The sequence below is a fragment of the Phycodurus eques genome, chromosome 1, assembly GCF_024500275.1.
Source record: "Phycodurus eques isolate BA_2022a chromosome 1, UOR_Pequ_1.1, whole genome shotgun sequence".
Lineage (NCBI taxonomy): Eukaryota > Metazoa > Chordata > Actinopteri > Syngnathiformes > Syngnathidae > Phycodurus > Phycodurus eques.
In genome coordinates this window covers 40,004,807-40,028,450 of record NC_084525.1, presented here as the reverse complement: position 1 = coordinate 40,028,450, position 23,644 = coordinate 40,004,807, and the positions used below count along the sequence as shown (strand labels likewise).

Sequence of the window (23,644 nt, the reverse complement as noted above, 5' to 3'; positions counted from 1 at the left end):
ACATTTAGAAAAACACTTCTCTTGGTTTTTTTTTGTTGTTTTTTTTTTTAGTTATTTTTTTTTTGCTTGCTTATTCACGATTATATTGAAACGGTATTGCTAGATTGAATAAATTGTAATAGATAAAGGAGCACTTTTGCTCAGCCTATTCAGGCCGGGTCTTTTTTGTTACCTGTTTTTGGTCAATGCTGGATTTGCCTTATTTCTGGAGTGGATTTCCACTGCTGTCTGCTTCAACTACACTTAGGTGGTACAGAGGAGAGTAGTGGTGGCGACTGGCGAGCCAACCCAACCATAAAACTCAAACCTGTTACGTCAACCTGGGAACTAATCTATACTTGAATCTCAAAGAATTTAGTGTGGACTGAATACTCTAAATTGCCCGTAGGTGTGTATGTGAGTGCGAATGGTTGTTTGTTTCTATGTGCCCTGCGATTGGCTGGCAACCAGTTCTGGGTGTACCCCGCCTCCTGCCCGATGACAGCTGGGATAGGCTCCAGCACGCCCCCGACCCTAGTGAGGAGAAGCGGCTCAGAAAATGGATGGATGGATGGATGATTATTTGAGCGTTATTGCATTCCATTGTAAAGAAAAGAGACTCATTCACTTGTCATTGTGAATGTTATATTCAATTTAATTTCTTTGTTTTCCTTGGTAATATATATAACACTGTTTTACTGTTGTTCAACTGGAGTTGATGGGATTTTTCAACTAGACTACCTTAAGGTTTAAGGTTGCTTACAGGCTGAAAAAACACGTAACTTTCCGAAGAAGAAGCCATAAACAGGTACTGTTCGTTTTAGTCATAAATACACAATAAAAATGTCAATTTCAGTGATAAATAGATATAATATATAAGTAAGTACAACAACACAGAGACAGTAAGCTCAATTCAGCAACTCTTAAGGTTTTTATGTTTAAAGGGTGCAATTACCTTTAAAAAGTATTTTGGGAACAGTTTATAACACTGCATTTTGGAGAAAATATGATAATATATGCAATTTTTTAATTTTCAGTTTATTCATTCAAACCCCTTGTAGAAAAATGTCAATACTATACTTATCTGTTGGTGTCTGAGTTTTCCTTGCTTTTGCTGCTTCATGCTTATTTATTCCACCTCTTTTTCCTGTGAATCAAATCTAGCTTCAAAAGCGCTGGTCCAAGAAATGGTTGATTCAAGAAAAAAGGACTACCCAGGTGATTACCTTAAGTTAATGGTGAGCTGGGTTACAGACATCTTGGGTTACAGAGATCTTTCACAAAAGCAGGGTGTGACAGAGTTAATAATGTACCCACGATCTATGATGTTTATTGGGGTTGGCAGGTAAAACAAACAAACAAATAAATACATAAATACAAAAACTTGAAAAATACCCACTGACTTTTTTCTATGCTGATGACAGCTTGTTTTCAATTTGTGCTACTGATTGTCCATTTGTCTGTAATAGTCTTGCAGGTCTCAGCTTTAAGGTAGATATAGCAAATGATGGCACAAAACAAGGAGGCAGATTAATTTGATGCAAAACCAATGTATTTCCATGTCACCTCTCACTTTTCGGTTATTTATATGGTCATACTACAAAGCATGCCTGACAGTCTGCTGGTTCAACATATAAAAGGCTGGTTAACAGCATCAGAAGAACAGCTCAGTAACTCCAGTTACATTTTTTTTTTTTCTACTAAAGTTGATGATCCCTATATATGTAGTTCATCACCTCCCCTTTATCCTGCTTAATCAAAAAGATCAAACTGTGCACTTTACATAAAATGCATATAATTTGGAATTTCATTTCAAAAGAGAGCGTCACTTTACATCAACCATGGAGCAGTTTGATTATTGTTCTATTGGCCTTCATTATAATTAAATGGAATCTGACATTTCGTCCCATGGAGCTCCTTTGAGAGAGCCCGCAAGCTGTTGATGGAGGGAAGTGAGAATGATTTGTTGGTGATTGGAATTATCAGTGGGAGGTTGATGATAACATTGCATAAAGTTGTATACATACTTATTCTGGATGATTGAAAGGTCATGTCTGAGCAAAAATATTCTAGCAATCTTAAAAGTTCCACTTTCACAGTTTATCATTTCAATACTTCCTCTCCTCTCAAGTTTCCTTCTGGGCCTAAGTGGAAATATATGGTCGAAAATTGAATGGCAGTGCAACAAGAAAATGTTTTTTCATATTATCATCAAATCAAATCAATCAAATCATCATCAAAGCATGTGGGTTGCACGGGGGTGTGACTGGTTAGCACATCTGCCTCACAGTTCTGAGGACCCGGGTTCAAATCCTGCCTCACCTATGTGGAGTTTGCATGTTCTACCTGCGCCTGCGAGGGTTTTCTCTGGGTACTCAAGTTTCCTCCCACATTCCAAAAATATGCATGGTAGGTAAAGTGAGGACTCTAAAGTGCCCGGAGGTGTGAATGTGAGTGTGAATCGTTGCTTGTCGTTATGTCCCCTGCGATCGGCTGACGACCAGTTTGGGATGTACCCAGCTGTGATAGGTGCTAGCACACCTGGGATAGGTGCTAGCACACCCGCGACCCTAGTGAGGATAAGCGGTACGGAAAATTAATGGATGGATGGATTAGCAGGCATGCTCAAAGTCCGGGCCCCGGGCCAAATCCGGCCAGTGTCCAAACTTCCTCCGGCCCGAAGCATCTCATCATAAAATCAATAATATGTTGCCTAATTTGCCAAGAGACTGTGGCTGTTTTCAAAGAATTCAATATTAAGAGGCACTACCAGACGAAACATGCTAACTACGACAAGCTAACGGCGAACGAACGTGCCGAAAAACTGAAGCAACTGGAAGCTGTTTTGATAGCGCACCAGCGTTTTTTTTTTTACAAGAGCCCGTGACTCAAATGCAAATTCTACAAACGCGAGCTACAAGGTGGCAATGCTGATTACCAAGCACTGCAAACCTTTTATTGAGGGTGAATTTATTAAAGACTGCGTGATGAAAATGGTGGAGAAAATTTGTCCTGAGAAAAAGCAAGAGTTTGCCAATGTCACCCTGGGTCATATCACTGTGGCACGGAGGGTTGAAGAAATTTCATCTGATATCAAGAGACAGTGAGAGGTAAAAAGGAGTGGAGTTTGACTTTTTTTTCGTTAGCCTGCGAAGAAAGCGCAGATGCATCTGACACCGCTCAGTTACTGATTTTTTTTGAGAGGAGTGGACAATGAAATGAACATGAGTGAAGAGCTACTCGACCTTCAGAGCCTTAAGGACCAAACGAGAGGAATAGATTTGTTTGCTTCTGTTTGTTCCACTGTAGATGACATGAAACCACAATGGAATAAAATCACTGGGATTATTACAGACTGCGCACCTGCCATGGTTGGTGAGCAAAGTGGGCTATCAAGGCCAGTCTGCAAAAAAGTCAGCGAAGAAGGAGGCAAAGCTATAAGCTCCATTGTGTTATTCACCAACAAGTTCGATGTGCCAAACATCTGAAATATGATCACATCATGAAACCGGTGATAAAGGCTATTAATGATTTTCACTCCAGAGCCCTGTGCCACCGCCAGTTTCAACAGTTTCTACTCGACATCCACGCTGAATATGGAGATGATGTGTATCACAATGACATAAGATGGCTCAGTCGGGGGTCTATACTGCAGCGATTCTACTCCGTCAGAAAGGAAATCAGACAATTCTTGGCACAAAAGAGACAACTGATCCCGGAAATCTCTGATCCTGTTTGGCTGGCTGATTTTGGATTTTTAGTTGACATAACACGACATCTGAACGTGCTGAACATGAGCCTTCAGGGGCAAAATGCAGTGATAAGCCAGCTATATTCCTTCTTCAAAGTTTTTGGGACAAAGCTGCTACTTTTTCAAAGGCACCTGTCACAAATGCAGCCCAATACCACACATTTCCCATCACTGCAGGAAATGATGACCAGTTTTACAGGAAACAATATCTGTGCGCAAATGAGGAGGTATGCAGAAAACATTTAATCTGTGTTTCAACAGCGTTTCAGGGCTTTTGCAGCTATTGAAAAGGAGATCAGACTTTTTCCGTGGATCCTAATGATGCTCCAGACCACCTGGAGCTGGAGCTCATTGAGCTGCAGTGTGACGAGGAGTGTCAAAATCGCAAAGTTTTGAGTTATGGAATATTTCAAAGTGAACTGTCAACTTATTTTTTCTCAACCTTTTTTTGCACTTGCTGCAGAAAAAGCTTAAAGCTGGTCTGGCCACGGGAAAATATGGAGGAAAAATGGCACAATACACCAACATCAAAACATTAACCCAACTGTGAAGCATGGTGGAGGGAGCATAATATCGGCGTGCTTTGCTTCCTCATGGCCTGGAGAGCTTGCTATCATCAATGGAAAAAATCATTTTCATCAAGATATTTTGCAGAAGAATCTGAGGCCGTCTGTCCAACAGTTGAAACTCAAAAGAGGATGTGTGTTGCAACAGGACAATGATCCAAAACAGAAGCAAATCAACAACAGGATGGCTTCAGAAGAACAAAATACGTGTTCTGGAGTGGGCCAGTTAAAGTCCTGACCTCAAGCCGATTGCGATGCTGTGCCATGACCTCGAGAGCTATTCATACCAAACATCCAAGGAATCTTGCTGAACTGCAGCGGTTTTGTAAAAAGGAATGGTCCAAAATTCATCCTGATCATTGTGCATGTCTGATCTGCAACTACAGGAAATGTTTGGTTGAAGTTATTACTGCCAAAGGAGGGTCAATCAGTTATTAAATCCAAGGGTTCACTTACTTTGTCCTCCCTGTCCTGTGAATGTTTACATGTTATGCTCTATAAAAATATGAAAACACAATTGTTTCTGTGCTATTCGTTTAAGTGTTTGTTTATTCTTATGATTTAGATGAAGTTCAGACTACATTTTATGACCAACTTATGCAAAAATAGCCGGAATAGTGGGCGACTGGTTAGCACATCTGCCTCACAGTTCTGGGGACCGGGGTTCAAATCCCAGCCCCGCCTGTGTGGAGTTTGCATGTTCTCCCCGTGCCTGTGTGGGTTTTCTCCGGGGACTCCGGTTTCCTCTCACATCCCAATAACATGCGTGGTAGGTTAATTGAAGACTCTAAATTGCCCGTAGGTGTGAATGTGAGTGCGAATGCTTGTTTGTTTCTATGTGCCCTGCGATTGGCTGGCGACCGGTTCAGAGTGTACCCCGCCTCCCTCCCGAAGATAGCTGGGATAGGCTCCTGCAGCCCGCGACCCTAGTGAGGATAAGCGGTAAAGAAAAAGAATGGATGGACTTATGTAAAAATATAAGAAATTCCATCGGACTCACATACTTTTCCCTCCCACTGTCATTAGCAGCACAATATAATCATTCATTACCATGGAAGTATCAGTGAAAGGTTGTAACGTCCATTGCCACTTAAGTTGCCACTGAATGACATATATGAACAAAAGTATCAAATACGGTACAAGTACTTAATATGTCCCAAGGATCAATTTCAAATCAGGCTTGTCAAATAATCCACACACACAAAATGGAGTCAATTTTGACACAGTGCATTTCTCTTTGATCATAATTTACACTCAGAATTCAGAACTCAGATTTCAATCAATCTGTCTTACCTCCGGTTTCTAAATGTCTCAAAAGTAGATACGTATTGGTTAGCCTGTTAACCTGTATGGTTAGCATAATAAGTGATTTAAGACTTGATTAACGTGATTTAAGACTTTGCTTTGTCCTTACTGCAGTCTGCCCTTGCCACTTTACAAGGACTGTACAGTTCAATTGGATTGCAGTTAATCGCCAACACATATTCCAACTTCGCAGCCATAACGTGTGCCAGGGAACTGATGGTTGCCACTGATCCATCCGAAACCCCCTAACCCATTTGTTTGGCCCGCATCAGGGGAAATTCAGCCGGATCATCTCAGGAAATGAGTTGCTGTTGTCACAACACATAACAAGCCTTTAGATGCAAATTAATACCATCTGCACTTTTTTCCCCCCCACGAGCAGCTGTTCAATCAATACATTTGTCCTGATACTATGTTAACTTCAGATGATTCATCCAGCTAACAGCTTGGTAGAAAAAAATGAAAGAAATCATATCTGACAATAAACCACTAAAGTGGACACAATTTTCTCCCAATTACGGCAATATCAGAACTATACATGTATTCTCATTTTTGTAAATCTTGCATGCTATCACTCTGGTCAACAACAAGTAGTGATTCCTCTATATTAAGAGTAAAAAAACAAATTGGATAGTAGTGTTTAAATTCCTCTGGGTCAATCAGTCTGTGAACCATTGGCCACATACATTTTTTTTTTTTTTTTTTAGCTGAAACGTCTACGACAGAACCGTTGCGTAAATATTATTTTTGAGAAATACTTTTGAAATGTTCCGATGCAGAAGGCCTCTGCAATTCCTTTTAAGTAACCACCTAAATACAAATGACTCTGACTTTTAATTTCTCCTTACCTGTGACAGATAGTTCCGTAGTTCTCCGCACCACAAAGTTTCCAAACTGTAATTCACAGGTGTAATTCCCAATGTCGTCTTCCCGAACTTCCTTGATGGAGAGGGTGTCCCTTCTACTCTCGATTGTCTGTCTCCATTGCTTTGGCATGCACTCCTGTGTTTTAAGCAGAGGAAAGACATCTTCAGGATAATGGTGCGAAAAAGTTACAAATAACTACTGAATTATTAACTTAATATACTTTCACACACAAAAAAGTACATTTAGTCACTGCTCAGCTCTCTACAATTCTAGGCCAATGAACCACCCGAAGCAAAAGAAAATTTGGGGCACTCTGGGCTTTGGCTTTGGACTGTGGACCAAAAAAAGAGCAAGAGCCAATAACTGCAGGCAAAGGGAAGCTGAACAAGTGATTTGCTGCCCAATGAAGCTCATTTGTTCAAAACTGTATAGCAAAAGGTGTGGGGACCTCTGGCCAGTCCACCTACATGAATTAAAAATACTTAAATAGCTTCCTCTCCTCTGTGAAGACTTTGGTTTAAGACGACGATATTTGTCTGTGGGAATTTTTATTTTCCATTCATCCACAACAAGGTGAGGTCAGAGGTCACCGATGGTGGCCTACAATCTATGTTTTGTTCATTCAAAAGATGTTTGAATGTCAGGGCTATTCTTCACCATACTCAGATAATAAGGCATTTTTGTCAAGCAGGAACAGAAAAGGGCTATCCCAAAACTGTTCCCACAAAGTTGGAAGTAAAGAAATTGAATGGGACATAATATGGAAAGTTGACTGTTTTAATTGTTATGTACCAAACCATCAAGTGTGACATTACATCAAGTAAATCTTTTGTGAGCTAGCCATTCAAAATTTTGCCAGATTTCAATGTAACAGTGGGGCTGTTTTACATAATACTGCCCCTACACCAAGTTTTTCTATGATGATTTGGCAGCTTGGCAGGGTGAAGAGCCACCACTTTCAAGTGACTGTCAGATCTGAAACACTGTCAAAGCCAAAAGGTCAGCAAAGCTATCATTGGGTTTTGCTCGATTTCGTAGTTCTAGCCAATGACATTATCAACCTGAATATCTAAATTGCCCTGAGGGCAGGGGTGTTTAAGGTCTTACTTGGATCAGCTCACTCTACAGGGGGTGGGGTGAGCAGTGGCTCGTTTGCATGAGACAGGACTGTCCCCTGTCAACCCTGGTGATAAATGTGAATGTTAAATTTGTTAAATTCCAATTCTAATGGGTTAATTTATAAATTTTGCGGGAGGGATTTTGTTTCAAAACTTCCGTCTATATCATGTATTTCGAAGAGGCCTGTTTTTGTGCAGGTTGTATGCTGTATGTTATTGTATGTATAGATGGGAAGCTTTCAAATGATTTCAAATTAAAGGGTTTAGACATCATTGCCCACAAAGATAAAGACTTTATTCTACCTTGTACCAGACAATCTGGGGTTCCATTCCTGGCTGGATGTAATCTTCGATGACTGTGCAGGTGATATCCTTGCTTTTGCTCAGTTCTGCTTTCTCAAAGAACCTCATCTTGGAGTTGTAACAGAGGCCTGTGTCATTTTCTGCCACCGTGAGAGACATGGACACCTTCATGCAGTAGGTGGAGTTTCTGAAAAAATGAATAATAGCAAATTATTAATCCATTACAAATGTTTGTGGTGGTGGTTTGTGGCAAAGTTATTATTTGAATTCACTTGTGTAACAAACGTTTATCCCCATTTGTTGCTGTGATTACAAATCACACAACAGCATGTAAGCATGCATTGATGCACAGACGGTAATACTTTGCTTGCTTGAATATTGATGAGTCTTGTTTTTCCGTGTTAAGCAGGATTTGTTTGAGGTAAAAAAATAATAATAATGTGCTGCAGTTAATGCCAGCTGCATCACATCTATTAAGATTTTACTGTATATGGTGGACTTGCGTTATATTGTAAATCAACTTCTACATTGTAGAAATTGATTCATAACAAGTGCATTCCAATTTAAAGGTACCATATTTGGCTATTTAGACCACCATAGAGTGACTCGCTAACATGGACTAAGTATAAAAGTCAATTTCATTTATTAAAAAAAACACCTTGGTTTTGTCATACAAGTGTCCACAAAAGGCCCCTCTGACAGCTACTTATGCTTGACCCAGTTTTGTATCCGCTTTGTCCTTATTTGGCTAAGACCACCCCCTTTCCTCTGATTAGTTGCCTCCATGTAGAAAACCTACTTGCACGAGCATACGTTTGTTATATTGACAGCACTGGCTTGGGAGCGGAGACATAGATAAGCTCGAGAAATTTGAATGACCTGATTTCAGGCCTCTCTGCAGAAAAACCTCTAGAACACAGGCATGCATGGACGATTTGAATTCATATCTCACATGTTTACTGAAGCACCATAGAAACAATATTACATCCAAAATACTACAAAAAGATGGTTTGGCAAAATACAGGACCTTTAAAAGCTTATTTTAATTTTGAAATTAATGTGAATGTAAAAATTCTGTTCTACGACCCCAATTCCAGTGAAGTTGGGACGTTGTCCATCCATACATCCATTTTCTGAGCCGCTTCTCCTCACTAGGGTCGCGGGCGTGCTGGAGCCTATCCCAGCTATCATCGGGCAGGAGGCGGGGTACACTCTGAACTGGTTGCCAGCCAATCGCAGGGCACATATAACCAAACAACCATTTGCACTCACATTCACACCTATGGGCAATTTAGAGTGGTCAATTAACCTACCATGCATGTTTTTGGGATGTGGGAGGAAACCGGAGTGCCCGGAGAAAACCCACGCAGGCACGGGGAGAACATGCAAACTCCACACAGGCGGGGCCGGGGATTGAACCCCGCTCCTCAGAACTGTGAGGCAGACGCTCTAACCAGTCGTCCACCGTGTCGCCAAGTTGGGACGTTGTGTTAAACATAAATAAAAACAGAATACAATGATTTCCAAATGTTCAACCTATGTTTAATTGAATACACTACAAAGACAAGATATTTAATGTAAAAAACTAATCATCAAATAATTCAAATAATCATTAACTTAGAATTCTATGGCTGCAACACATTCCAAAAAAGCTGAGTCAGGTGGCAAAAAAGATTGAGAAAGTTGAGGAATGCTCATTGAACACCTGTTTGGAACATCCCAGAGGTGAACAGGCTAATTGGGAACAGGTGGGTGCCATGATTAGGTATAAAAGGAGCTTCCCTGAATTGCTCAGTCATTCACAAGCAAAGATGTGGCGAGGTTGACCTCTTTGTGAACAAGTGCGTGAGAAAATAGTCAAACAGTTTAAGGACAATGTTCCTCAATGTATAATTGCAAGGAATTTAGGGATTTTATTATCTACGGTCCATAATATCATCAAAAAGTTCAGAGAATCTGAAGAAATCACTGCATGTAAGCGGCAAGGCCGAAAACCAACATTGAATGCCTGTGATCCCTCAGGCGGCACTGCATCAAAAACCGACATCAATGTGTAAAGGATATCACCACATGGGCTCAGGAACACTTCAGAAAACCAATCTCAGTAAATACAGTTCGGCGCTACATCCGTAAGTGCAACTTGAAACTCTACTATTCAAAGCAAAAGCCCTTTATCAACAACACCCAGAAACGCCACCGGCTTCTCTGGGCCCGAGTTCATCAAAGATGAACTGATGCAAAGTGGAAAAGTGTTCTGTGGTCCAACGAGTCCACATTTCAAATTGTTTTGGGAAAATGTGTCCTCCGGGCCAAACAGGAAAGGAACCATACGGACTGTTATGGATGCAAAGTTCAAAAGCCAGCATCTGTGATGGGCTGTGTTAGTGCCAATGGCATGGGCAACTTACACATCTGTGAAGGCACCATTAATGCTGAAAGGTGCATTCAGGTATTGGAGAAACATATGCTGCTATCCAAGCAACGTCTTTTTCATGGACACCCCTGCTTATTTCAGCAAGACAATGCCAAACCACATTCTGCATGTGTTACAACAGCATGGCTTCGTAGTAAAAGAGTACGGGTACTAGACTGGCCTGCCTGCAGTCCAGACCTGTCTTCCATTGAAAATGTGTGGCGCATTATGTAGCGTAAAATACGACAACAGAGACCCCGGACTGTTGAACAGCAGAAGCTGTACATCAAGCAAGAATGGGAAATAATTCCACCTACCAAGCTTCAACAATTTGTGTCCTCACTTCCCAAATGTTTATTAAATGTTGTTAAAAGAAAAGGTGATGTAACACAGTGGTAAACATGACCTGTCCCAGCTTTTCTGGAACGTGTTGCAGCCATAAAATTCAAAGTTAATGATTATTTGCTAAAAACAATCAAGTTTATCAGTTTGATCATTAAATATATTGTCTTTGTAGTGTATTCAATTAAATTTAGGTTGAACATGATTTGCAAATCATTGTATTCTGTTTTTATTTATGTTTAATGCAACGTCCCAACTTCCTTGGAATTGGGGTTGTAGTTTTACTGCTCTTGTATGCATGTCGCAATGCGATGGAACTGTGATCTTGTGTCTTTATCTAGAAAGATGCAAAATATTTTCAGGAATCTTAGGATGGCGAGGACTGCATCTCCTGCTTGAGTAACTCTTAACAGAATGTAAAAATCAATAAACACACCGGTTTAGGAGGGGCACAATGACAAATGAGAATCGACTGATCAATGGATCAGTCGGAGAAACGTTGCTCTTTGCCGAAACCCGTTAATAAGACATAAAGCAAGCTGAGTTGCAGCAAATCTCTCATGGTTAAAAGACAAAAAAATGACAGTGTTTAGTAAAATCTCATTGCTAAATTCTCAAAGCTCATCGCACAAATTAAGCTGAACCAACAAACAATTACAAACATGGTAAATCCTTACATAATTGTGTGGCATTAGCTGCCTGGCGGATTAACATACACACTGGTCTACAGTGACGGCAAACAATCTTCCTACTAGCCAGTGCTGAACACTTACAGTAATTGTGCTTTTGCATGGTGGCCAGATGCAAATGTAACATGATATGGAGATTGTCACGCATAACTTTTAGCAGATGGACTACTGAACGAATAGCATCCCATGGGTCCACTCGCTTCCCTGTTGTATGGGGAGGGGGCGGTTCGGTGGGGGGCAGGATGTGTCATCTGCTCTGCATGAATAAGCAAAGGAGCAGGCCAACACTTTGTCCTCCAATGTCTTTCCAACATTCCCCATCCATCTTGGTGCCTTTTGAGCCAGGTGATCTTTGGACGTGTCACTCAGTGTCATGATCTGGAAGCCAATTCAGAGAAGGGAATGCCAAGCTCACCTGCATCCTGTGCTCCAACCACTCGGTGCTCTTGGAGGCCTACAGTATGTGGCAAATGCTGCAGATGTGATGATAAAAAGCTAGATAATACCGTGACATTAACATCTGAGTGTGTCCGTCAAATGTGCCACACTAAAGGGGATATCCAATGTCAAGGCAATGTTAGATTACATCCTGCATACGTCAAACGTGAGAGGTGCCAGGTTAATGGTGACTGTCTAGGGCAGGTGGAGGACTTGGAATGCACTACTCTGCAAGTCCAGTAAAAGTACACTAAACGGTGATGTAGGGATGCACAATACAATCAGGGTTGACATTGGTTTTATGACTTTGAAAACACAATATTTAAAAAAAAAAAAAATGCTCTTCTGGGGTACTGATAGAAAGTACTGGCTGCACGCTTGCACAACACTTTGCATACACACCTTTGTTTGTTTGTTTGTTTGTTCATTAAAGATACACACCCAGCTCTTCTCACAAACGTATAGTTGCACATTATGTACACATATACATACTGTGTATTACACTGAGTCACACATAACAACAGTCGCGCAATATATCCCCAGAGAACTAGGTGAAGCTAGGATTGGTCCACGACTGCATGACATTACGGCAGGAAGCAGAGTCTCCACTATAAAGGACTACAGCAGTCACTTAGAGCCTTTCACTTGGAGCTGTCCGAGCTACGCGTGGAAAACCTCAGCGCTGAACCTTCACCAACCATATAGCTTGACTGTGTATTTTTGGTTCAAATAAATTGTTAAACTTTTCATCCGGCCTGATCATTTAATAATCACCTCGACTAGAATAAAAGAACTGGGTCTAAGAGGTCAACACAGCCGCGAGGCTAAACTTTGGCCACGGCCTTCTTTCAAAAACCTCTGACAGTACTTTATCCCACTCTAACGCTCACAAGTCCGTTCACTTGTGCGGAAGCTATCCTATAACCGCAAGTGTTTTACCAATGGAAGTCAGTGAGCTCGAACCAATCAGAAACCAAGAGCAGCGGTTGAGGGAGGAAATCATTTAAGGGCGCACAACTGGTTGTGGCAATGTCTGATTAAGACTCAATTTGGCGTGTGAACTGCACATTCTTTTAATATTCTCCAAAATCCCTCAAACAATTTTATTTCTTGCACACCATTGGTTAGGCCACAGCATGTTATCATCGGCCTCTAATCTTGAGGATTCTGAATCACTCAAATTATTATATACAGTATTGCTTAGTTATGTCAATTATATAGTGATGTTTTTCGAGCAAACTTCAAGCCATACAAATTCTGGTTAAGCTGCCGTTATTGCTGATATTAATTAAAAGGCACCAGAATGTTTTGATACCCTTAGACAATACCTGGCACCTGTGGGGATATAATGAAGTCACTTTACTGAATCCCTTCATCTCAATAACACACTTAGGTGGGAAAGTAATTGATGAAATTATTACCAAGTACAAATCCAGCGCATCCTTTCTCCTCACATAACACTGGCAAAATCTGGAAGTTAATGAACGCAGTAATGACTGGAGAGGTCAGTTAGCTTATAAGGATCATGTGGGAATGGATTTGACTGGATAGGCAGGGAAAGGTCAAGATCAAAAGGTGGCCAAAGCATAATATAAACCAAAACTAAAATAGCTCCAAGCTTGACACAAGGATGAGAAAAGTAATCGAAGGCACGGATCATATGACACTTAAAATCTAAATGATTTCCTCCCCAATCCTGCAAAACCTCCTCTGTTCACATACAACTCAGATTATCACATACAGTTGGCCCACCTTTCTGTAATAAGTGTTCCATGCTTACATGATTTTACATCTCACCAAAGCGATGGCTCATAACTCATCTGTCATCGCAAACATGAAGTTTGATTAATCAGCCTGGATCTCCCGAAAGGGATGAAGAGATAACTACAATTAGTGCCAGTGTAGTGCAGCACTTGTCTGCCATCTTGCTTGCTTCTTTGTTTTGGCATCCACCAAGGGCAGGTTACGGTGTCTGGGAAGTGCAAAATAATATAACATATTTTGAGACACTTTTACTTTTCAGAAAAGAAATGAACAAAAGTTGAAACAAATGTACATTTCAGAAAACAAATTAACAAAAATAAAAACACTTTTACATTTCAGAAACAAATTCACAAAACACGAAACAAATTTACATTTCAGAAAACAAATGAACAAAAACCCAAAAACCTTTAAATTTCAGAAAACCAATTATCAAAACATGAAACTACTGCAATTGGCTGACAACCAGTTCAGGGTGTACCCTGCCTCCTGCCCGATGATAGCTGGGATAGGCTCCAGCATGCCCGCGACCCTTGTGAGGATAAGCGGCTCAGAAAATGGATGGATGGAAAACACGAAACAAATTAACAAAAGCCAAAATGTATTCCAAGTGACACAAACGGGACAAAATATCACAGATTATTAGGACTCGGCAGTCCTAGGCAGGACAGGCTCCACTGCAACATGACTGGCTCGTACATCGCTGGAAGTGTATTCTACAAAGATGTAACGAGATGACCATCCCAAACGTATCACATTTGTACAACATAAAAAAAAAAAAAAAAAAAAGAAGTTTGTTATGGTTAGGTTTAGGGCTAGGTTGGGGGTTTCAGACAGTTTAGGATGGGTTAAGGTTAGGATCAGGGTGGGTTAGGGTTAGTGGGAAATTCCGCTACGCTAAAGTCACATCTTTTCTCGTCTGGAAGCAGTAGGGGGTGTTCTACAGGGATACAATAGCCGATCATAGTGCAACAGCGATTGTCCTGGAGCCAATAATATTGGAGCAGGGCGTGTCCTGCCTAAAATCTGTGTGGGATTCCTAAAACATGTTATTAGGATTCCCACGCACTTTCCTGGCTCCAGGACACGTGCCACTGCACTATTATTGGGTGCTGTATCCCAGTAGAACACACCCTGTTGCTTCCAGACCGTAAAAGAAGTACTGTATGTGAGCGACTAAACGATTTTTATCTACAGTATATGGACGCCCTGAACAGCGAAGCTCTATAGGCATTTGATGCTGTATATACAGTATATTGTACTTCATCACGTTTTATTATTATTTAAACCATAAAAAGATAGATTAGTAGTTAAGGAAGAAGCAGGTTGCTAAAGAGAAAGGATGTTGGCAAGAATTAAAGCGAAAGTGTGGATATTTGATAGGAAGCTCATTCATTTGAAAGTACATTCTGGTCACAAACTTAGCCTTTTCATCTACAGGCACATTATACATGATGAATATAGTTTAGTGTTGATTAAAACAACATCTAATGCTTTATATACTATTTATATGCCTTGAGCCAAGGCGACGCGGTGACACGCCTCGCAAACCCGGAAATGCATTTTCACCATGAGGGGAAGCATCTTGCATTTTGATTGAATGTAAACTGCGACGTAAAGACGTCGTGTAACGGCGATTAAAAGTTCACGGCAAAACCTGTGGTCGACCAATTAGCCACTCATGGAGACAGTTGCCAAACCACGCAAACTGCGCCATAGTTCAGTCAGGTTCGGCAATGCCACTTGGTGTGTGGCAGCCTTAACCCTAACCCACCATTAATCCTAACCTTAACCCATCCTAAACTGCCTTAACCCAAACCCTAGTCCTAAACCTAACCATAACAAACTCATTTGTTTTTTAATTTTGTACAAATGTGACAGATATTTGGGATGGTCATATTGTTATAACTGCGTAGCCTACCCTCCCTGCGATGCAGGAGCCAATCATGTTGAAGTGGGGGACGTCTTGCCAAGAAACGGCTTGGGATTCCTAATAACATGCCAATCTGTGGTATGGTACAGTCCCTTTCCGGTTTGTATCACTTGTAATTTGTTTCGACTTTTGTTAATTTGTTTCGTGTCTTTTAAATTTATTTTCTGAAATCTTAAGTGTTTTGGCTTTTTTTTTTTTTTTTTTTTTTTCTGAAATGTAAAAGTATTTTGTTTTGTTCTTTTCTGAAATGTACAAGTGTTTCGCCTTTAATTTGTTTCAACTTTTGATAATTTGTTGACTGAAATTCAAATTTGTTTCAGCTTTTGTTCATTTGTTTTCTGGAATGTAAATATGTTTCGGCTTTTATTAATGTTTTTTTAAATGTAAAAGCGTTTCAGTTTTTGTTAATTTGTTTTCTGAAATGTAAAATTGATTTCACAATTTATTATATTGTTTTGCACTTCCCAGCCACCGTCGCAGGTTGTGACCAATACTTCCACCTGAAGAAAAGCATGTCAGATGGCGGCGGACTACACACTATGGTCTTGTGCCAGGTTACACGAAAGGGGACCCATTAGTTTCGTGGAAAAAATGCCACCTGAGAATAGAAAACTCCACCCTTAAATACAATCTGTCCATCACATCCCTTCCCTTTGTGTTTTTTTTTCTGTCGCCATGTGCTGTAGTACACAAATGTTTTCACTGACTCTGTATTCTTGTATCCATCAATGCATTTATGGTCTCTGAAAATACACGCTCGAAGCTACACGCTTGAATACAAACTGAAGCACCGTTGAATTCTTATGCGAAGAGGGCAATAACAATATTTCCTCCCACGTCCTTAAATTACACATTTGACACATGCATATGCATCAGTTCATCCCAGCTATAGTGTATTAAAGCAAAGCAAAGCAAATGCATTTATATTGCGCATTTCCTACACAAGGTAATGCTATATGCATTACATAATTAAAAACATTTAAACATAAAGACAAAGAAAATAAAAGGCAGCTTATAACATTAAAAACAAAGAGAAATATATCAAGATAAGAAATGTACAGTGCAAGAAAAATCGTTTAAAAGTGGACATTTTCTAAAATATTCAATAATAAGCATGAGAAAAAAGGTTTTTAACTTGGATTTAAAAAACATTTACACTTGGTGCTGGCTTGACTTCTGTCAGCAACTTGTGAGCAACATAGAAGCTTTTTTGCTTTGCGCCATGTTTGCTTTGAACTCTGTGCGCCATTATTTGACCAGAGTCTGTAGATATCAGAGCCCTACTTGGTTTATATTCCACTAGCAGTTGTTTCATATATTCATTACCTAAACCATTTCATGATTTATAGACCAGTAGCAGAACATGAACGTCTATTCTAAAGCTGACTGGGAGCCAGTGTAGAGACTTTAGAATTGGAGTAATATGTTCTGACTTCTTTGTTCTGGTCAGAACCCGAGCTGCAGCGTTCTGAATGAGTTGCAGCTTTTTTAATCCTTTTTGGGGGGGAGTCCAGTCAGAAGACCATTACAATAGTCAAGTCTACTTGAGATAAAAGCATGGATGAGCTTCTCCTGGTCTGCTTGGCCCATGCAAGCCTTCACGCTTGATATGTTCTTCAGCTAGTAGAAGGCTGTTTTAGTAATTGATTTGATATGACTACTGAAAGTCAGGTGGGAATCTATCAGCATCCCAAGGTTTCGGACTTGGTCTTTGTTTTTTAAAGAGAGTGACTCCTGGTATTTACTAACAGCAAAACTCTTTATTGCCAAAAACAATGACCTCAGTTTTGTTGTGGTTTAATTTTTTTTAAGGAAGTTTTGGTTCATCCAGTTATTTATTTGATTTAGACAGTGACACAACACCTCAATTGAACTGTGGTCATCTGGAGACACTGCTAGATATAACTGTGTGTCATTTGCATAACTATGAGAGTCAGCATTAAGGTTCTGAAAAATTTAAGCCAAGGGAAACATATACAGGCTGAACAGGAGGGGTTAAAGAACTGAACCTTGAGGGACCCCCGATGTCATTGTTATTCGATGAGATTGAAAACTTCCAATGCTTACAAAATAACTCCTTCCCAGGTAGGATCTGATCGGCACACTGCGATCCAGCAAGACAAGAACTCACACCTTTCCCGAGCAAAAAGTGGCTGCCAACAAGGAAACGGGCTTCATGAGCGTTTCGGTTTCGCTGCACAGTGGCTACAACTGTTTGTAAAAATATGTCGTTCAGTAAAGCCGGTCGTCCTTAGTCCAATAAAGATTGGGGACCGCTGCCCGAAAGAACTGTGTGAAATCAGCTGTTCGTGTGATATATTTTAGATGTCAGTTACACAGTGACAAGTATTGGAGTGTGTAAACATTGTTACAGTTATTGACAACATTACTCAATTATATTTTTAACTAAATAATTAGATGACATTGTAATTATGAAAGGCATTTCTGTTCTTGTCGACGGACAGTGGCCTCTCTGCAAGACATCTAAATGACTGTCGTTTTGCATTCCAAAAGAATAACATTCATGGTTTGAGGCTTGCCTCCAAATTGGAGCATAAATAGTTGTTATTTTCCACACTAACCCAGACTTGTGATGTCCTAACAAAGCCTTGTTGTATGAACTGATGAAGCCTCCAAGGCAATGGTGCAGGCTGCAGGGCAGAGGTGAAATGTCTTCTAAGACAGAACAGTCCAGTTGTGATCGATTTAATGCTCTGAAATATGGTTACAACACTAACATTGACTCCAAAAATGATAAAGTAAACAAAACTGGCTATCTGAGCTACCGTCAGCAGCGGCAGCTGCTGGCTTATGCAACCAATGTTAGCACTTAGCTTCAAAACTGCAGATGTACTGTACGATGAGATGTAAAACTTGAAATAAATATTGACCCACAGTGACAGGAAGCGTAAGATCAGTTCTAAGACCAGGCCAGGGGCAAGTCCTACTTAGGGGCTTTCCCACCGCAGGAACCTTTGCAGGAACTTCCCTCGCTACCCTGGTAGCTTCCCCTGTGTCCCCACCAAAAAAACCTACCAGGGTATGGAAGGTTCCCCCTAGATTATTTCGTTCCTCCTAGCGGGTAGGTCAGAGCTCTAGGCATTTACTTTTTCATTCAAAAAGCCACCATTATGTTGCGCAAGGCACGAAATAAGAGGATTAAAATACATTGAAAAGCAAAACTTCGAATCATCGATCGAACGTAGCGGTGGCTGACCGTCCTGGCGGCAAAGTCCGCCACTGGCCAACTCGGTCAGCTAAGGAGTGGAGGTCCAAGACCAAGCAGGCGTGTGCGTCCTCCTCGGCTGGGGCTGAGGGGCGTGAGGTTTCCGAACACCGATTTTTATGTTTTGCCACTGAGCCGCCCTCGGTGGACAAGCAGCAGGCTGGGCAAACTGTGCTCACCGAGTTTACGTCGGCCCCGGCGGCAAGTTCCACGGCTGGACGACTAGGTCCCGCTAAGGAGCGGAGGTCCAAGCCCAAGTGGCCGTGTGCGACTTCCTCGGCCAGGCCAGAGGAGACGAACGCCAGCATGAGGCTGATGGTCCAATCCAGTTGTTCACGGGGGTGGGGGAGAACTTCGATTCACAAATAAATATTTGCAAACACATACAGATACCAAATACTTCACATTGTTGTATTTAAAAACTGACCAAGAGCTGTCCATGAAGTCGTATTTATTTATTGAACCTTATGCCTAGATCAGACTACAAGACAAATTTGGTCTTTCCAGATTTCACTATGTCAGACTACTGCCATGAAATCTTGCCGTATCTCAGTCAAACAGTGGCAACACGACATGACATGTATTCCGATACCACCGTATCTCGTATTTTACGATCACGGGGCTTTATCTTGTCAAATCAAATACTGCCGGAGAGGCGGAACCAGAAAACATGCGACCGGTCAACGCGACCGGATACACACATTACCATGGCAACGACAACAACAATGTAATGTAATGTGTCAATGTATTGTCCATCCATCCATCCATTTTCTGAGCCGCTTCTCCTCACTAGGGTCGTGGGCGTGCTGGAGCCTATCCCAGCTGTCATCGGGCAGGAGGCTGGGTACACCCTCAACTGGTTGCCAATGTATTGTGTCGGGTAAAAAAAGGACAAAATGAGGAAAAACGTATGATGGTCACCACCGGTGCTCGGGAGAAGACGTTCTTTCTTTCTTTCTGCTTGAGGTATGTTCACATACTTTTAATACGGTACGGCTCGCTAGCAGGCAACAAAACGTTATGTAGCCTCTCCAGCTAGTGCTAGCATTGATGGTTGTATGTAAACAAGCCGGCGTTCTGTCGAATGATACTCTAAAGGTTTGGTAAACATTGGTTTGTGCGCGTGAATAAATGTTAACAACGGTGTGAAAGCATGTTGACAACGGGTGGCAATACGCCGGTCACAATACGCAATCCTTTTGGTCAACGTCAAGGTGCGCTGTTGGAGAGTTGTCGTTGATATGTCACACTACACGGAAGATATCCCAAAAAATCAAACATGCTTGACTTTTCATTTTGCCGTCGTAGGGGTATCATAGGGCCAAATCGTTGGTCTTGGATTATGTCACACTGCAAGAAATACAATTTTGTAACGTGGTACACATTTGTGGCGGCATGGTGAGAAACTGATTAGCACATCTGCCTCACAGTCCTGAGGACCGGGGTTCAAATCCCGGCCCTGCCTGTGTGGAGTTTCCATGCTCCCCCCGTGCCTGCGTGGGTTTTTCCGGGTACTCCGGTTTCCTCCCACTTGCCAAAAACATACGTGGTAGGTTGACTGAAGACCCCCAAATTACCGACAGGTGTGAATGTGAGTGCGAATGGTTGTTTGTTTATATGTGCCCTGCGATTGGCTGGTGACCAGTTCAGGGTGTACCCCGCCTCTCGCCCGAAGATAGCTGGGATAGTCTCTAGCATGCCCACGACCCTAGTGAGGATAAGCGGTACAGAAAATAGATGGATGGACAAGATATCGGGCCTGGTCTAGTAAATTGGCTACGATAGCTAATCGGGCCAATATCGGGGCTAAAATCCTGTAGTCTGATCTAGGCATTATCCAGGGAAGGTATTTGCAATGCCAAACTGGCTGCAGACAGCAGATAAAACACTGCAAAATATAAGCAAACATACAAATTGTACAATGTGACATATCCATCTATCCCAGCTAACTGCGGGCAGGAGACGGAGTACATCCTGAACTGGTTGCCAGCCAAACGCAGGGCACATATAAACAAACAACCATGTGCACTTAGATTCATATCTACGGGCAATTTAGAGTCTTCAATTAACCTACTGTGCATGTTTTCGGGATGTGGGAGGAAACTGGAGTACCTAGAGAAAACCCCAAGGCACGGGGAGAACATGCAAACGCCACACAGGTGAGGCCGGATTTGAACCCAGGTGCTCAGAACTGTGAGGCAGATGTGCTAACCAGTCGTCCACCGTACTGCTACAATGTGACATAGTAACTAGTTAAATATTAAATTACATCATAGCGCATGGTAAACAAAATAGCAATAAAAGGCATGTGAACGAATGTTCTCTTAAACTGGACAACGATAAGAAAAATGTAATCGCCTAAATGCCAAGCCATTAGAAAAACTTGTCTTTTTGAATAAATAAATGTAGAAGCCTGCAGATGACTATAGATGTGATTTATTGTTCTCAAATTTGTTGTGGAAAGGCTTCAGGCTCATGTCCCTATTGCATTTTCCAGCTGATAAATCGCATCTGTAGTCATCTGCAAGCTTCTTTTCCACAATCTATTTAGGTATGTCATCTCAATAAAATAGAATAAATATATTTTAATTTATTGAAATGTACCTGTCAAATCCGGACTCGCCTGTGTGGAGTTTGCTTGTTCTCCCCATGCCTGCGTGAGGAGCAGCACAAATACAAACAGTATCTTTCGGGTGCACATAATCTCCCACCCATGATGGTTCTTTATCTGTCGTCTCTTATTGGTGTTGACTGGTCAGCCAGATCAATTGACAGGTCATGGCTTAACGACTAGAGCTGAATGACTGAGTGTTCCAGCCAGCCCTTTCTGACTGTCATTTCCATGAGCGATTACCGGCTACGCCTGCCTGTGAATATTAACTGCTCACGTGAGAGAATTTCTGTGCACACACGTGCGAGGTGAGATGTGGTTGTGGCAGCATTGCACACAGATGCACTCTCAATCCTTCATTATACTCTTCTAGCTGGGTTCTTTGCTGGTGTCAGCTGTAGATGTTGTGGGACATTAATAGGTGAAGGACAGCGGCAGCAGTTTAGCATAAGTGAACAGAGTCAAAGGATAAAGTAATCTAGCTGCCAGGAGGTGGTCTGGTCTCTGCTCATCTCATTTTGTAGAAACAGTTGTGTTTGCCTGTTTGTACCTCAAGGATCCTAGCTATGTATTATGGTGTAAGTAAAGCACTATATACAGCGCCTGAAATAAGTATTTAACACGTCACCATTTTTCTCATTAAATATATTTCCAAAGGTGCTATTGATGTGAATATTTCACCAGATGTGGGGAACAACACAAAGAATGCATACATACAAAGAAAGTATAACAAATACGCTCAGAAATTAAGTTGTGTGTAATAATGTGAAATGACAGAGGGAAAAAGTGTAGAACACACCAACTGGTATTTATTTAATATTTGTACAAAAGCCTTTGTTTGCAATGACAGCTCAAGGCGCCTCCTGTATGGGGAAACTAGTTGCATGCATTGCTCTGGTGTGATTTTGGCCCATTCCTCTACACAAGCAGTCTTCAAATCTTGAATGTTCCATGGGCTTCTTTTATGGACCTTGAGTTTCAGTTCTTTTTTAAATTGGATTTAAGTGAGGTGAATGGCTGGGCCATTCTAGCTTTATTTTTTTTTCTTTGAAACCAATTGACTTTCCTTCACAATATGTTTTGGATCATTATCCTTTACTCATTTTCATCACCCTCATCCATGGGAACAGATTTTTGTCAAGAATGTCTCGGTACATTTGCCCATTCATCCTTCCTTCAATAATGTGAAGTTTACCAGTACTATTTGCTGAAAAGCAGCCCCACACCATCATGCTCCCACCTCTGAACTTTACCGTATTTTATCGGGCATAAGGCGCACCGTATTAAAAGGCGCAGTCTCAGTTATGGAGTCTGTTTCTGTATTTAACACATAGATAAGGCGCACCGTATTATTGGGCACAGGCATGGTAAAACATACGCTAGCTTAAAACATACAGTAGCATGCATGCACGCTAAAACAATGTTTTTAAAAAGGCAGCGGGAGCAAAACTGAGTTCGGTTGTACTTTATTGAAGTATTTAACAATTTACTCACGTTATTTTTTGATCAATCCTCATCCACAAATCCATCAAAGTCTGCATCTTCTGTATCCGAAATGAACAGCTGGGCAAGTTCTCCATCAAACATGCCAGGTTCCCTCTCGTCATTGTCGTAGTCAGTCTCGTTGCCGTGCGGCTCCTCAGAAATGATGCTGGCTTTTACGAAAGCTCAAACAACAGTGCAAGCAGCCACGTTAGGCCAAGCATCCACAATCCATTCACAAATTGTGGCGTAACTCGCCCGGCGCTGCCTCCTAGTCTTGGTAAAGCTGTGTTCGCCATCTGTCATTCATCGCTCCCACGCCGCTCGCAACTTCACTTTGAACGCCCGGTTTACACCAATGTCCAGTGGTTGGAGTTCCTTCGTCAAGTCTCACGGAATGATGGCAAGCTCCGAGTTATCGCCCTCAGTTGAATGGTGACTGTAGAGACACTTCTCCCAGCTGTTCTTTGCTCATTAATCCAGATATTGCAAGTAAGGGTTATAAACACCAAATATTAAATGTTATTCACTTCAAGTTAATTTAGCAATGTCTGCCTTGTTTCCGGCGGCACGGTGGATGACTGGTTAGAGCGTCAGCCTCACAGTTCTGAGGACCTGGGTTCAATCCCCTGCCTCGCCTGTGTGGCGTTTGTATGTTCTCCCCGTGCCTGTGTGGGTTTTCTCCGGGCACTCCGGTTTCTTCCCACATCCCAAAAACATGCTTTAATTGGAGACTCTAAATTGCCCGTAGGTGTGAGTGCGAATGGTTGTTTGTTTGTATGTGTCCTGCGATTGGCTGGCAAGCAGTTCAGGGTGTACCCCGCCTCCTGCCCGATGACAGCTGGGATAGGCTCCAGCAC

At 41.5% G+C, this 23,644-nt stretch overlaps 1 protein-coding gene across 9 annotated transcripts in view; it reads right to left on the bottom strand.

Annotated features, from left to right (window-relative positions):
* Nucleotides 1-23,644, bottom strand: part of LOC133410360 (interleukin-1 receptor accessory protein-like 1) — a 234,255-nt gene that overhangs the window by 94,985 nt on the left and 115,626 nt on the right. For 8 of the 9 annotated variants that reach the window (XM_061691474.1, XM_061691457.1, XM_061691448.1 and 5 more), the window contains 2 exons: nucleotides 7,890-8,076; nucleotides 6,450-6,603 (listed from right to left, as the gene is read on the bottom strand). In XM_061691474.1, the coding sequence (XP_061547458.1) occupies nucleotides 6,450-6,603; nucleotides 7,890-8,076 (341 nt within the window). Of the gene's footprint in view, nucleotides 1-6,449; nucleotides 6,604-7,889; nucleotides 8,077-22,796; nucleotides 22,845-23,644 lie in introns of those variants that run through there. The other variant, XM_061691510.1, reaches the window with a different exon arrangement.